Source organism: Cyprinus carpio, chromosome B16 (genome assembly GCF_018340385.1).
Source record: "Cyprinus carpio isolate SPL01 chromosome B16, ASM1834038v1, whole genome shotgun sequence".
NCBI classification, from domain to species: Eukaryota; Metazoa; Chordata; class Actinopteri; order Cypriniformes; family Cyprinidae; genus Cyprinus; species Cyprinus carpio.
In genome coordinates, this window is record NC_056612.1 from 12,429,201 (window position 1) to 12,443,827 (window position 14,627).

General features: G+C 37.6%; 2 protein-coding genes across 3 annotated transcripts in view; one reads left to right on the top strand and one right to left on the bottom strand.

The window, feature by feature from the left end:
• LOC109072204 (rap guanine nucleotide exchange factor 5) overlaps window positions 1-2,682 on the top strand; it is a 55,193-nt gene extending 52,511 nt beyond the window's left edge. For both annotated transcript variants that reach the window (XM_042740805.1, XM_042740806.1), the window contains 3 exons: window positions 13-77; window positions 434-488; window positions 1,315-2,682. In XM_042740805.1, coding sequence (XP_042596739.1) covers window positions 13-77; window positions 434-488; window positions 1,315-1,433 — 239 coding nt within the window. In that variant the 3' untranslated portion in view covers window positions 1,434-2,682. The remainder of the gene's footprint in view (window positions 1-12; window positions 78-433; window positions 489-1,314) is intronic.
• Window positions 2,683-2,825: 143 nt separating this feature from the next.
• LOC109096412 (dynein axonemal heavy chain 11) overlaps window positions 2,826-14,627 on the bottom strand; it is a 66,119-nt gene continuing 54,317 nt past the window's right edge. The window contains 14 exon segments of the mRNA XM_042740804.1: window positions 2,826-4,657; window positions 4,729-4,869; window positions 4,945-5,057; window positions 5,145-5,260; window positions 6,097-6,279; window positions 6,380-6,622; window positions 8,804-8,923; window positions 10,052-10,243; window positions 10,421-10,648; window positions 11,284-11,411; window positions 11,487-11,635; window positions 11,758-11,951; window positions 13,057-13,179; window positions 13,620-13,790. Of these exon segments, the coding sequence (XP_042596738.1) occupies window positions 4,410-4,657; window positions 4,729-4,869; window positions 4,945-5,057; window positions 5,145-5,260; window positions 6,097-6,279; window positions 6,380-6,622; window positions 8,804-8,923; window positions 10,052-10,243; window positions 10,421-10,648; window positions 11,284-11,411; window positions 11,487-11,635; window positions 11,758-11,951; window positions 13,057-13,179; window positions 13,620-13,790 (2,349 nt within the window). The 3' untranslated portion in view covers window positions 2,826-4,409.

A 14,627-nucleotide genomic window follows, 5' to 3' on the forward strand; every position in this document is an offset into this window, starting at 1 on the left:
CTATCTGAACAGATATTACGTTCATTCATGAGGGCAACAAAACATTTCTTGACAACCTAGTCAACTTTGACAAACTAGTAAGTGAACAATTAGAACTTATAGATGTATTATTATTTATTTATTTTTTAATTAAAGAGCTTGTTCACCCAAGAATGAGAATTTTCATTATTTACCCTCACGTCATTCCAGACCAGCAAAAATAATATATATATATATATATATATATATATATATATATATATATATATATATATATATATATATATATATATATATTTATTATTTTTTTTTTTTCATAAAATCCATACAAGTTTGGAATGACATGAGCGTGAGTAAACAATGACAGAAATCTCATTTTGGACAAACTCTTCCTATAATATCATGTCCTATCAAATAAGCAAAACAATCTAATGTGAATGTATTTTCTGTACAGCACATGATAGCAGAGACAGTGCGGATTATCAGGCAGTGTCGGACAGATCACATGGGTAAGTGCTCAGATCACACCGATTTATAAGTTTAAATATTTCTTACCTTGATGAAGTGTGTAATCTCTGCCCAACTGACCCCAAACAGGGTTGCCAGGTTTACACAACAAAACCTGCGTAGTTGCTACTCAAAACTAGCCCAAAGGCATTTCGAGGGGGGTCCCCTAGTAAAAATTGCATTCCAGGGAGTAAAATGCATGTTTTTGGTGAGGTTCTCTAGTAAAATTCACATCCCAGGGGCTAAATATCACATTATTGGGGTCGCTTAAACCCATGGACATGAAAAACAACCCACGGCAACAGTGTTAAAGTAGCCCAATTCCACGAGAAAACTGCGGCCTTGGCAACTGTGAACCAATATGAAGTTGCAAAAAAAAATTGCAACCTGTTTCAAACAGGTTTCCCATCCAACCCACAAATTCCCATTGGCCAGATAAACAGATAACCCCGGCACAAACTCATGCCATTGGTTGAGCCAGTGTTGCTATGGGTAGTTGCTGGTCGGACTGCTCAAACAACCAAAACGTTTTTGATAGCACCACAATGTTTACACTTCTCAGAGGAATCAGCCTACAAATGGTCTCTTCAGAAGTTGTCTCTTCATTTTAAGCTTAGATAGCAGAAAGTGTTAGTGTTAACAATGACCACTTGCACTTGAATTTGAACACATAGACCGTACATTACTGCATAACCCAGATCTGTCTCTACACTCAAAAAATAGTTTTGTCCCAGTTTAGTGGTTTCAAGTACACTGAAAGTCATCCTTACTACTGTTGTGTCGGTTTCCATAGGGTGTAATAATTATCTTTGGCTTTTTGTTCATTAGGAAACATGTTGTCCCAGAAGGACAGCGTGGAAGTGAGAACGTACATCAATTACCTGCACGTCATCGACAATCAACAGACTCTGTTTGAGCTCTCACATAGACTTGAGCCCAGGACATAAAACAATTTGATAGATCCCAAAACCACTACTGAAGACTGGACAGCGTCCTTCCTCTAACGCAAGACTGTGACGAGTAAGTCCTCCTCTAGGGGGAGACACAATCACGCCAACCACACAGAACATATGCAGAGTATCGCACAGCCAAAGAAATCTCAGCCAGTTCAGCCCACCATATGAAAGGAACAAAGAAGCCGAATCATGCAAGAAAACAACAAGGCTTCTGAAACAGCAAGAATTCACTGAACAGTTATAACAGGAAACATTACAGTGATCCAGTATTCTTTATGTTACAGTACAGAAAGATGATGTCGAGAATTCAGATGTCTTCATACAGCACACTTTCACTCAGTAGTGAAGGGCAGATTTTTAGTTATTTTGAGGCAGATTGCCACTGCAAAATATGTAGCTTCACTAATAAATAAGAGCATATGCATATATGAGAAATTAATAGGCACATCTATATTTCTGTGTAGTCCAATTAGTCTGAAATTTGAGCTACATGCACAAATCACAAAACAATGTGATGCCTTTTTAGATCATGGCCAACAAGCAGTTTGTAGACAATCAGAAAGATATTCCAAGGCAGCACACTGTATTTTAGGTGCAGAATTGCTACCAGAAGCTAGTAGAAGTTTAGATTAAAGTGTTAATTAGTTGAACTTGCATAAATTGTAAGGACATCTTAAAATTATGCATATCTTTGAGGGGGAAAAAACTATATCTGTGTAATCTATTTAGCAGACTGTCATAGAAATAATTGGGTTTTAAATTATGGATGTATTTTATTGGAAAAGCCTTACTGAAAATAACTGAGCAATGGTTCTGTAATGCTTACATGAGATGGTGCTTGAAGAAAGCAAATGTATAGATTTCTTGTACAAGTTGTACTTTGACTTGTGAGACATTGAGATATTTATTAAACAACAAACTTGTCCCTGATTCAGAAGGGAAGACAAAACAAGTTTTAAATACAAAGAAAATATGTATTGTACTGTAAATGTGATCAGATGGTCTGAAGGATTTGGCAACGCCATTGATTGACCAGTCTGATAATGCCTGTGAGGTTCACATGTGAACTCTGTAAATACGAATAAGTTGTTTTTAAGAAATAATGATAAACAGGCCGTAAAGCAATAGCAAGGTGTACATCTCACCTTCAGAAAAAAAATGTTAGCAGTGACTGACTGTAGCTGCTGTTTGCACTAGTTTTCTTCACAAAGAGCCTGACATTAAAGAAAAAATAATAATAGTTGAGTGTCTTTTTTTTCTTTCAGGTGCACCCATGCTGTAAAATCCTTCTTTTGTGTAATATTTTACTCATTTTTATACAGTATGCTTGAAAATGTTAAAAGTAAACTAGACACTTACCGCCACCTAGTGGTTAGTTAACTATTACGCGTACATAAGCTCATAGAGACTAACAGGAAATGCCACAAAACTCTCATTTTGATTCATTGGGTCTACAAATCGTGACTTCCTCCTAAGCCACAGACCTCATTATGCATCAGTAATAGTGTGAATAGTCTCTGTGACGCTCGAATGGCTTACAGTGTGTCTCAGCATGAATGAGGAGGAATTGTCTAAACAGTTACAGATCCATCCTGTTCTGGGCCATTATTACCTGCTGCGAGGCCGCTGCTGGACTCACGGAGAGGGGAAGAACAGCTCCACAGCTTGTGCTAACCTCTCATTTCCCTCTCCGGGACAGATGTATCATTTTCTTGTCTCCTGACAAGGTCTGCGTCATAGCAAAGAACCATACGGACAATCCCAGACCAACAGCAGATGTGTTTTGTGATTGTGTACTGTGTAGAATATGATGTTTAATAGTTTACCTATAGAACAAAATCACATTTGTTCAGTACAGCAATATACTGTAGCTAGTTATTAAATCCCATCAAGGGACACGTGAGGGGGGAAAAATGGACAGGACCAAGCATGTCATTCAGAGATGATAACAAATTGGTTTCTGTCCCGACGTGAGATGAATCACACTATCTATCTGTATTCAGCAGGAGAGGAAGGTCAAACACACCTCATTTGAAAATCAGTGTCAGCCTGGTTCATAATCTACTGGGAGTCTCATTGTAGCGGCACTGGAGGAGATTGTGTCATTCAGTGAGCACAGAGTTGTCTAGAACCAGTTTTAAATTTAAGCAAGCTAATAACATTAATATTGCAAAGTGTTAATACTTACAACACTTATGTCAGTAACGGTAACTTTTCTACAGTATACTGAGGTTTCTGAAAAACTAGGGCTTCACGATTTGGTAAAAAATTAAAACTGATTGTTCTGATTAAAAAAATTAAAAAATCCACGGTTGCTGTACTTGTTTGTAGGGCTGGACAATTTGGCCCCATTTTTGAGATTCTACATCAAAATGACTAAGAATAAAAATAATATGTAATGTTTAGTTACTAGCTTCTAAACAAAATACAAAAATAAGGAAAAATACTATTGAAATATTTTACTGTGAAATGAAAAAAAAATATCTATAATAATAATAATAACATTTTTAAACACTGAATTATCAAGCTTTTTTGTCAGAAAACTGCATTTTATTGCAGTACTGCAAATGTATTTATTTATGATGACAACGACTGGTTTATAATCTTACATTACAATTTTGGGAAGATGGCTGGCGAATGTTGTGTTTCCAAATACATGAACGACATAATGCACAGCAGAATCATTTACTGTGAACTGAGCCACTAAAAACATGGATCATGACAGGTTTGTGTGTAAAAGATGTGCTTCACCTGAAACTCAGCGTATATCTATATTTAATTAAATTGCAGCATTTGCGACTTGATAAGTCATATTATGATTTTGGTTTTATTTTGATTAATCGTGCAGCCCTGCATCAGACAACGTAACATCTTATTTGCATTTAATACAAAACAAAAACATCAAAATTCGATCAGCATATAACTTATGAGTCAACCTCTGTGAGCAGAATGGAGTCGGTTGTTTGTTTACACTGACAGAAGCAGTGCTGCTCCTGCCAGAACCCACTTTGCAGGCGGTTGGTGTGTTTTGAGAGGGAAGCTCCAGATGTAGGTGGAGCCGCGGAGTTTGGTGCGGTACACTGGGCACTCGTAGGTGTTCCTCACATCCTGCTGGTCAGTGGGTATCGCGCGTATGTACAGCACTGGCATAGCTGGAGTCAACTCCTTCAGAACAGCCTCTGATAGCAGACCTGAGGAACTATCCCAGCGAGCACCTGCAGGAGGAGAGCTGTCACATTCATCCACACAAACAGGAAATTCACATTGGAATGGAGTTTATGCTCACCCTCAATGAAGAGTCCATGAATGTACGCTCCCTCTCGAGGAGGATGGCCATAATCATCCTTGGTTTTCTTGGTGATGTCCACAGACAGGCTCATCCGATCTAAAGGCCACTTGTTTTTTCGAGCTATACTCTGCAGAATCGCTGCAAAGCAGAACGCTTTCAGTACAACGGCAGCAAGTCTTGTTTTGGATGTGTTCATGTGTGCATTTGTCTTACCTGTGAGAAATGACTGAGGACTAAAGAGTCCAGAGATCCAAACCACAGCAGGAAACACAAAGTCTTGTGTCCATGTGTCCAACTCTCGACACTGAGCCAGAACGTCACTGAACCTGCAGGATATGATTATGTAGACCTTACAGTGAAACAGTTGAGTGTTATAGATTCTTTCTGTAATGTGAAGTTGAAGGTTACTGTACCACAGAGCCAGTGTTTTGGTTGAAGGGTAGGCCAGCCTGCTCCAGCTCTCTGGAACACTGTCATAGAACAGAGCAGTTTGGAGCTGCTCCATGTCTGAGGAGAGACTCAGTTCACCCTGTAATACCATGTTAGAGAACAGTCATACAGTTTACACTTGCTGTACATGTACTTGCTTGCATGTGCATGTATAAGATAGAGAGCAAAGGCAGATTTTAGCAACAGTGCTCTTTAGTTTTCTCACATGAAATGCAAAACTTCAATACAAGTTCAGTACGCCTCTAAAATAATGAATAATACATCACTTGTGGAATGTTAATTGGTTTCATAAATAATTGTTATATATATAATATTTTATTTTATTTTATTAAAAATTGACAGTAAAGACATATTGTTAGAAAAGATTTCTATTTTGAATATGCTGTTCTTTTTAACTTTTTATTCATCAAAGAATCCTGAAAATAGTAGCATAGGTTACACAAAGCAAATATTAAGCAGCAACAACTGTTTCCAACATTGATAATAAATCAGCATATTGATAATAAATCAGAATGATTTCTGAATGATCATGTGACACTGAAGACTGGAGTAATGGCGGATGAAAATTCAGCTTTGCATCACAGAAATAAAATCTATTTTAAAGTATAATAAAATAGAAAACTGTTTTAATTGTAATAATATTTCACAATATTACTGTTTGTCTCTATTGTTGATCAAATAAATATATTAATTAATATATGACTCATTATAGAGGATACCAAGCAATATCAATGGTACCTAATCGATATTCATGAATCACAATTATTGTCATTAGTATAAAAACTTTTTAAAAATTCAGACATTTCAGAGGGGATTTCCCCAAACAAAGTTAAGAAATCCATGCAGGTGCAGTATTCAAATACAGCTGGTTCTGAATAATCATTTATCATCTGTATTGATTGTTTCGTCTCCTACCTTCAGTCCCAGGTCCAGCTCTGTTAATGATCTGTGCATCTCTGCCAGCAGCAGATTCATTCGCTCACACTCCTGCAGGCACACCAGGATGTAGGGGCTCCTCTCGGCTGTTTTAGACATAAGCTCTGCCAGATTATACTCCTCCGGTAACTTCTCCAGCATGTCATCCAGAACACTCTTCACCTGACCAAGAAAAAGTAAAAACTTCGTATCAAAAGTGACTACATTTGAAATAGCTGCACATGATGATGATGACAATAATAATAATGATACATAGTTTTACCTTCTCCTCTGTGCACTGTGATGCTCCTTCTCCTGTTGATGAGTCTCTAGGCTGGAGTTCCAGTAAAGTTTTGAAGAGGGCATCAGACGTGGCCGTCATAAACTCAATCTCAGCATTAGGGTGCATGCTGTAGAGACCAGGGCTTTCCGAGGGCAATCTCTCATCCACGTAGCTGTGATACCCAGTTAGATCCAGATCAGGAGGAGCTGGAAACCCAGGACACAGGAACAGCTCTCCTTCAAACTGCAGAGAGAGATCATGGAGTATCAGGAAGATGAGAGGACAGACTTTTGGGAATTCATGTTGGAGAGGGTGAGAATGGTGGTTAAAGATCTTGTCTGGTAACCAAAAGACAGATTCAAACAACAAGTCAAGTGACTCAACAGGATTTCAGGTTGCAAATACGGTAACTTGTTTTTTTTTCTGCACAATATTTTGTCCTGATAAGCATTATAACATTTCACCACGCTAAACCTTTGAGTATTGCTCAGTAATGGATAAAGGTGTGTGTGGTAATCGATAGCAGGGCCGGTGCTGGACACGGGGAGAGTAATGCAGCTCTGTGGAAAGGCTAAAGACAAGCTCTGTGATTGATGGCTGCTCATCCTGGGGCCTAATGAGACTCAGTGAGGAAACACTGGGCTGCATGCCTGACCACTGCCTTAATTACCTCGCACAAACACCACTCCAGAAAAGATGCACTTAAGATAAGATAAAACGTTAGCATTAAAAATATGATGTCGAGGAATACACCCTGGCCTGAACACAACAAATGTGTCTTCAGTGTGTGTGAACAAAAATACATTTAATACATTCAGCTTCTATTTTGTTATCTATGCTTATAAACTGCATCGCAAGGAAAATTGTGTCATGCAATGTAGATCCTCACCACTAGAGCGCCCCATAGAGCTGCAGTATTTACATGTACAAAACTGATCTGTTTAAAGGTAGTTGTGTGAGGTCCACAGACAAACATTTAACATGCTGTCTGCAGAACATGAATGAAGCACAAGAAGACACAAAAAAAAACGACACCTCTCAGAAAAACAAAACAAAACCTAAAAAAATCCACACACTTCCACATATCACACACATTAAAAGGTAATTCTGACTTTATTTCTCATAATTACTACTTTATACCTAACAGTAAGACAAAGTCAACATTACATGAAATTCTGCCCTATCTATTTAGTAAATGCATGTCATTTCTTATTGTGAATGATTCATCCATATGTTTTAATTATTTTGTTTTTACATTTTTGACCAAGTTTAATCAAGATATCATAACTCGATCTTTGTGTGCAGCAACAAACATTTCTCTGATGATGTGCTGTGTATAGGACTCATCCAATCATTTAGTTCACTTAAAGAGATAAAAGAGATAAGAATATTCTGTCATTAATTACTCACCCTCATGTCGTTCCAAACAAATAAGACCACCTTCAGAACACAAATTAAGTTTTTTTTGATGAAATCCGAGAGCTTTCTGACCCTTCATTGACAGCAAGTGAACTACCATGTTCAAAGCCCAGAAAGGTAGGAAGGACATCGTTAAATCGTCCATGTGACATTAGTGGTTCAACCTTAATTTTATGAAGCTACAAGAGTCATTTTTGTGCGCAAAGAAAACAAAACGACTCAGTCTCTCAAGCTCAGCCGCCATTCACAAGAGTATCACGACACACACTTGTGCATTCCTCTGCTTTTGAACTATTTTATCAATGTCCTTACTACCTTTCTGGGCCTTGAACATGGTAGTTGTGTTGCTGTTTATGCGGGTCAAAAAGCTCTCAGATTTAATCAAAAATATCTTAATTTGTGTCCTGAAGATGAACGAAGGTCTTACGAGTTTGGAATGACATGAGGGTGAGTAATCAATGACAGAATTTTCCTTTTTAGATGAACTGTCCCTTTAAATCCTGTCCCTGCCCACAAGCTCACATTAATCTACCTCCACTTTTGAGTGCAACGCCAACATCTCAAAACTAAATCAACAATACAAAAGAAATGCAAAAGACCTGTCTGTTAATATTTCACAATTACATTGATTTCTCTATTTGTGTCTATTTAGGTAAATTAATTAAATGCAATTCATTTTGTGATTCTAAAGGTTAAAGACTGTATGTTCTTTAATAAAAACAAAAGCTGTTGTTGGATAAAAATATATCTTGATTGTACAGTATGTCTTTTTAGCAGGGTTGTAGAGGCCCTCAAGTTGAGAACTACTGGTGTGCATCTCTTAGTTTGTTGAGCCAGTGCTCGCACAACTTCAAATTCTACTTCTGAAACGTTTGTTTTCAGCTGTATGACCTTAAAATGTACATTAATTCTGTCTTGAAGCAAAATCAGATGATTTAACAGTGCTTTGATCAACTATGTTTGGTAAGGCATTGTACTATATTACAGTGCTCTGAATGTCTTTACCATCTTGGGATTGATGAACTCCTGGAGGTACGTACGGCAGAGCTTCCTGTCCCACTCGTCAGTTATGTGTCCTCCGTATATGATCTCTCCGAACAGATAACACAGATCCTCCCACGGTACCTGAGCCACACATATTAACACACCAAAATGTCAAACCTCCAGCACAAACTGATCCCTCAGTGCCCTGCGTTTCATACCCACAGCATTATTTTCAGCCAGGTTGGCAAGTTCTGACAGAGGAAAAAAAAATACATGGTGAAAACTGCTAAAAGGGCTGGATGTTGGATGCAGGGATTTTCTCACGAGTATGAGTTGAGGAACTGATGTTGGGTGATGGGAGCATCCTGTAGTGAGTTTATTATTTCAAATGGCTCTACACCAGACAAAAAGAAATTCCGTTCATGTATAATTCAAGCAAAGATCAAGCTCTTCCTGAACTCCTGCTGTGCTTGGCTTAAGTCTGGCCTGAGAATAGAGCGAATGATGTGTAATTGTAAAGGAGAGAAGAACAAGGGAGCGTGTGTCTTATAACCGATGACAGACGCTAGAGGTTCACCATCATTTGTACCTGTATTGTTTTGCAAATTGCTTCTTTCATCAGCTCTAATTGCAGTGATCACTTATAAAGCGTTGTAAGGTGTCACGCACAACGCGTGTAATTACATTTAGCATGACGCTTCATTTGCCGCCTAATGAATCTTCAGTGTACGCACATACAGGTTACTGTTTGGTTAACATAATGAAGGACATTCATTTTTTGAGGGGAGGGGTGAAATCTAGAGCTGCCATAATTGGTTGTGAGTGATGTTGCGAGAGGAAAACATGATTTTTTTGGACACAGTGAGATTGTGACTGTTCGCTTTGTGTGATGAAATTATACAGCACTGTGGGAAAAGTATTAAAAACGAATTTAATTAGTTCATAAGCATCTAGTATCTACATCTTAAAACAGGAAGCACTGAGGGAATCGAGGGGGTGGGGGGGGGTCACGAATGGACATTGAGCTAGGACAACTGAGGCATTCATATTAAAACACTACCATTCACACTTTTTGTAGTCTTGTAATAATACAGTAAAAATAGTAATATTGTCAAGTATTATTATAATTTAAAATAACCGTTTTCTATTTCAATATATTTTAAAATATAATTTTAATAAAAGTATTAACTTATCAAAAAAAATATAATTCGCTGATATTATGATGGAATCATTATATTTTTTTCAGGTTAATAAATGCTGGTCTCTTACTTTGGTATTGGCCTCCAGGTAGTTGTACAGAACACTGGCAGAGATGGTCAGATCTCCATTGTTAAATGGATATCTGTGGTTCCAACCCTGAGGCCCAAACTTCCTCCTCTCAGTCACACAGGCGTGAAAGTAACACAGTGAGAACACAAGTCCTTTAAACTCCTGCTCTCGAGAACACATTTCCAGAGAGTCCTGCAGAATGGAAATTAAGAGTCAGAAGTGTGAACACCTCATTCTTTTGGCACTTCATTCTACTCATTCTATACGATCACTAGTTTCCACTTTTTCTATTAATAGTAAGCAGAATAGAATGTCTGACTTGTCCGCATGTGAATTCACTGATTTTGTCTATGTCAAGTGTGTGGAGACCTGGGTGAAGTTGTCCAGAGCTGCATGTAGGCTGGAGTTCATGCCGGTGGGTGGTTCAGTAGTGAGTTTGAGGGCGTTCTCCAGGATGGTGCGAGGGATGAGGTGCTCATGGGAGCTGGAGGACGGTTCTCCACTCATAAACACTCTGTAGTTTGAGTGCGCATCACTGCCTGTGTTTTCCAACAGCTCCTCCAGACGACCCAACCACCGCTCCAGCAGATGAACATTCTGAAACAGGAATGAAATTTACAAGAACATACATATGTGACCTTAATTATATGTGAATTATTAAGCTTTCCGTTAATGTATGGTTTGTTAGGGTAGGACAATATTTGGTCGAGATACAATTATTTGAAAATCTGGAATCTGAGGGTGCAGAAAAATCAAAATACTAAGAAAATCGCATTTAAAGTTATCCAAATGAAGTTCTTAGCAATGCATATTACTAATAAAAAAAATACGTTTTTATATATTTACGGTAGGAAATTTACAAAATATATTCACGGAAGATGATCTTTCCTTAATATCCTAATGATTTTTGGCATAAAAGAAAAAATTATAATTTTCACCCATACAATGTATTGTTGGCTATTGCTACAAATAAAGCTGTGCTACTTATGACTGGTTTTGTGGTACTGGGTCACATATCCATATGTATCAGAAGCATTTTTAGGCAAAATAGTCCTTTGGAAAACTATTCTGTCTGGTCCGTTGTGGCATTAAGTGGTCAAATATTTCTAAATAATGACTGCTCTCCAGGGTAACACTTGACATTTATTCCATTTGTAGTTTCTAATTTTGTCCATGTTTTGAACACTTTATTGTAGGTTGGCTTGGTAAGAAATGAACCAAGAATGTTCTACCTGCAGTATGACCCAATGTCCTTTTTTGGCTGCGGTCTCCAACGCTCTCTCAGCCACAATCTCTTGTCCTTGACCCAAGGATACATTATGGAGGTTCCCCCGGTCTGTGCTAAAGCCAAGCTTCAGCCCTAGTTAACAGATATAAGTTTAATACTCTGATTATGTTAAAAGTTAGGCTAAGTGTACAGAGATTCTGTGTTTACCAAGTGTTTCTACATCCTTGACGGGGTTGACTCCAGGAGAAAGGATGAAGAACACCGGTGTAGAGGGATTGCACTCCTCAAAACACTTTTCAAACTCCATTCGACTGACATCTACATACTTGGAGCCCAGACTGTCCTCAATAAAATTTCTGGTGTAAAAAGACAATGTTTAAGGACCAAAACATTGGTATTTCAAACCCAGCCACCTCCAGCTGATTTAAATGTAAAATTTTAGACAGATATCAGTTGTTCTCTGAAGAATGCTCATTACCGGAGAGCGTAGGTCATCCTGTCAGGCCGAAAGGCTCTGAGAATGATGAGTCTCTGGAGGGGACTCTTATTCTTCCAGTCCTGAGGGAGACGTTCTCTTTCTGGACACTCTGACTCCACCAGCTTCCTCCAGCGTTTGGCAGAACCTTCCACATCCCTGTCCAGACCCCTGAATGCACCCAGCATGGACAAGCTCTGTAATGGAATTAGGTTTTAGGTTTGGTACTTCGGGGGGAAAAAAGGATCAATCTTCAAAAATATTTTTATAAAACACTGAACTATTATATTCAATAATAATGATATTAATAGCATATAATATTTATTTTCTTAACCCAAAGTGCCACAACAGCAAGCATAATAGTATACAAGCAACACAAAAAAGAAACAATATAAAACATGCTCAATTACACTAAGCATTTTTAAAAAGATGAGTCTTTAAAGATTTTTTAAAATCCTCTTAAATTTCTTAAATTCTTATATCTTCCATATATTTTTTATGAATATTCACATTCTTGTGAAATCTTATTTACTAGCAAAGTTTACCCAAAATTCAAAATTATTTTTAAATTATCCTTACTTATACAAACCCATATGCTGCTTTAAGATATCTGTTAAAATGATCAGAATCAGTTTTAAAATCAATGTAAAATATGTTGGATATTCATACATATTATATTATACAAATTTTATATATGTCACATATTTTAACAATACATTATTCAGATGATATTAATAATGTAAATGTATAATTAAATGATGAAAAATAATTATTACATTAAATTCACAGAACTTAATTTAATTTACAACAAAGTATTACTGTTTCAATCTGCTTTCTTAAGACTGTCTAAAATTATTGTAAAAAAAAAAAAATAGTTTCCCAGCGCTTGTTTATATTATATTTGTTTAATTATACATTACATTTATACGATACAATTAATAGTGGTTAAAAAGACTATTTTTCTAAGAAATATATTGTCAACTTGATACAAAATAAGAAAACAAGTATTTTCCATATAATCGTTTAATAATCTACAGCAATGACCAAATAAAAGGCATTTAAATCTAGGACAGAACACGCTGTCTTTATAATATCAGAGTATAAATGTAGCCACCTTTATATTTTAGGAAAGGGGTCACATATATTTGGGGGTCCTTCGCATTTCAGACACCCCTGGGCTAGATGGGTTGACTTATTTAGAGGTTGAAAAGGTGCTACAAACTAATCATTTTCTAAATGGCAATGCTAAATGACATCTGAACACATGAAACAGAGTGACTTCCAGGCACAGGCAGTTCTTACCCTAATGGCACCCCAGGCCTGTGGAGACAGGAAGCAGACGGGACTGCCCTGACAAACCTCTACAGGAAATCGCAGCAGAAGTTCTAGGTCCTGAGCCTCAATGAAGCCCCTCGTCAGAAGAATCTAAATAAAACACCAGAGGCGCAATGTAATGAGGACATTAGACCTCAGGTCTGTTGAATACAGATGTCTCCATCCATCAGAGAAGGACAAGCGGATCTCAGAACAGCTTTACTCTGTTTGATGTGGACGTGTGAAGGACAGGCAGTGGAGACAGACAGCAGCAGGGAAAACAGGTGCTGTCCTGACAGGTATTTGCATTCTGCCACTGCGGCCCACCCTCCTGTCAGAGCTGACCAGTTGAGGGAGAGGGGTGCCCGGGCTGTGAAAGTTAATCAATAGAAACGGACCAGACTCCACTGACAGGGCCTAATGGAACTTAATGTAAGGGCAGAAAAGTGGAGTGATTGATGTGAATGACAAAGTGCAGGAGGAGGAAGGGAGGAGGTGGTGGTGGGTGGATGGGAGGTGTTTCTATTCTGCCGGTGTCCCGTCCCACTCACCTGGAGAGCGGTGTGGGTGAGGAAGGTAAGTCGGTCCCTCTGGAAGAGCCCCTGGCAGGTGTACTGAAGGGCCGAGTGGGTGATGGCCTCAGTGAGAGATAAAACACGCACTGATACGTCTTCATCACCAGGAGCTCTCGCAATGGCTTTGAGGAACACTTTGTTGAAGGCCTTAAATGTAAAATAAAGTTCAGTTGAGATGAAATAATAGCATTATTTGGAAAAGAAGGAACCATGTTGCTTAGAATGGAATAGTGGAACATATGCAGTGTGTAATGGATTTATCTATGAACAGCCTACTGTTTTCCCTGTCTGTAATATATTGAGGTAACACCTAAAAATGTGAAGCAAAGATACAGCATTTCTGCAACTTTCATGGAGATGAATGGGAATGCTAATGTATGCTATGGCCCAACAGTATAATGGAATTCCTACCAATGGTGATATGATATTATATTTATATTACTGGGATTATGATGTTGCCGTTTTTTTTATTTTTTTATAATGAAAGGGTACTTGTGCATGTACAATCAGGCACAACTTGATTGTATGATTTTAAAGTAAATTAACATGTTTTATTTAGGCCAAAATATAGTTTAATATGACTGAAACAACCTATATTGTTACAGCAAAAATATTATTTTTAAATAAACAAGTCAAAAGTTAAAAAGTTTGAGGTCAGTAATTTTTGTTTTCAACAAGGATGCATTAATTGATCAAAAGTGACAGTAAAGACTGAAATGGTTACAAACCAACTTATATTTAAAATAAATGCTGTTCTTTTGAACTTTTCTATGCATTAAAAATCTGGAAAATCAGATAATGAGAATAAACATTTCTTGAGCACCAAATCAGCATATTAGAATGATTTCTGAAGGATCATGTGATACTGAATGGCTGTTCAAAACAATGGCTGTTAGAAAACAATATTTTACATTGTAATAATATTTCACAATATTACTGTTTATCTGTGTTTTGTTCAGCTATGGTGAGTATAAGAGACTCAAA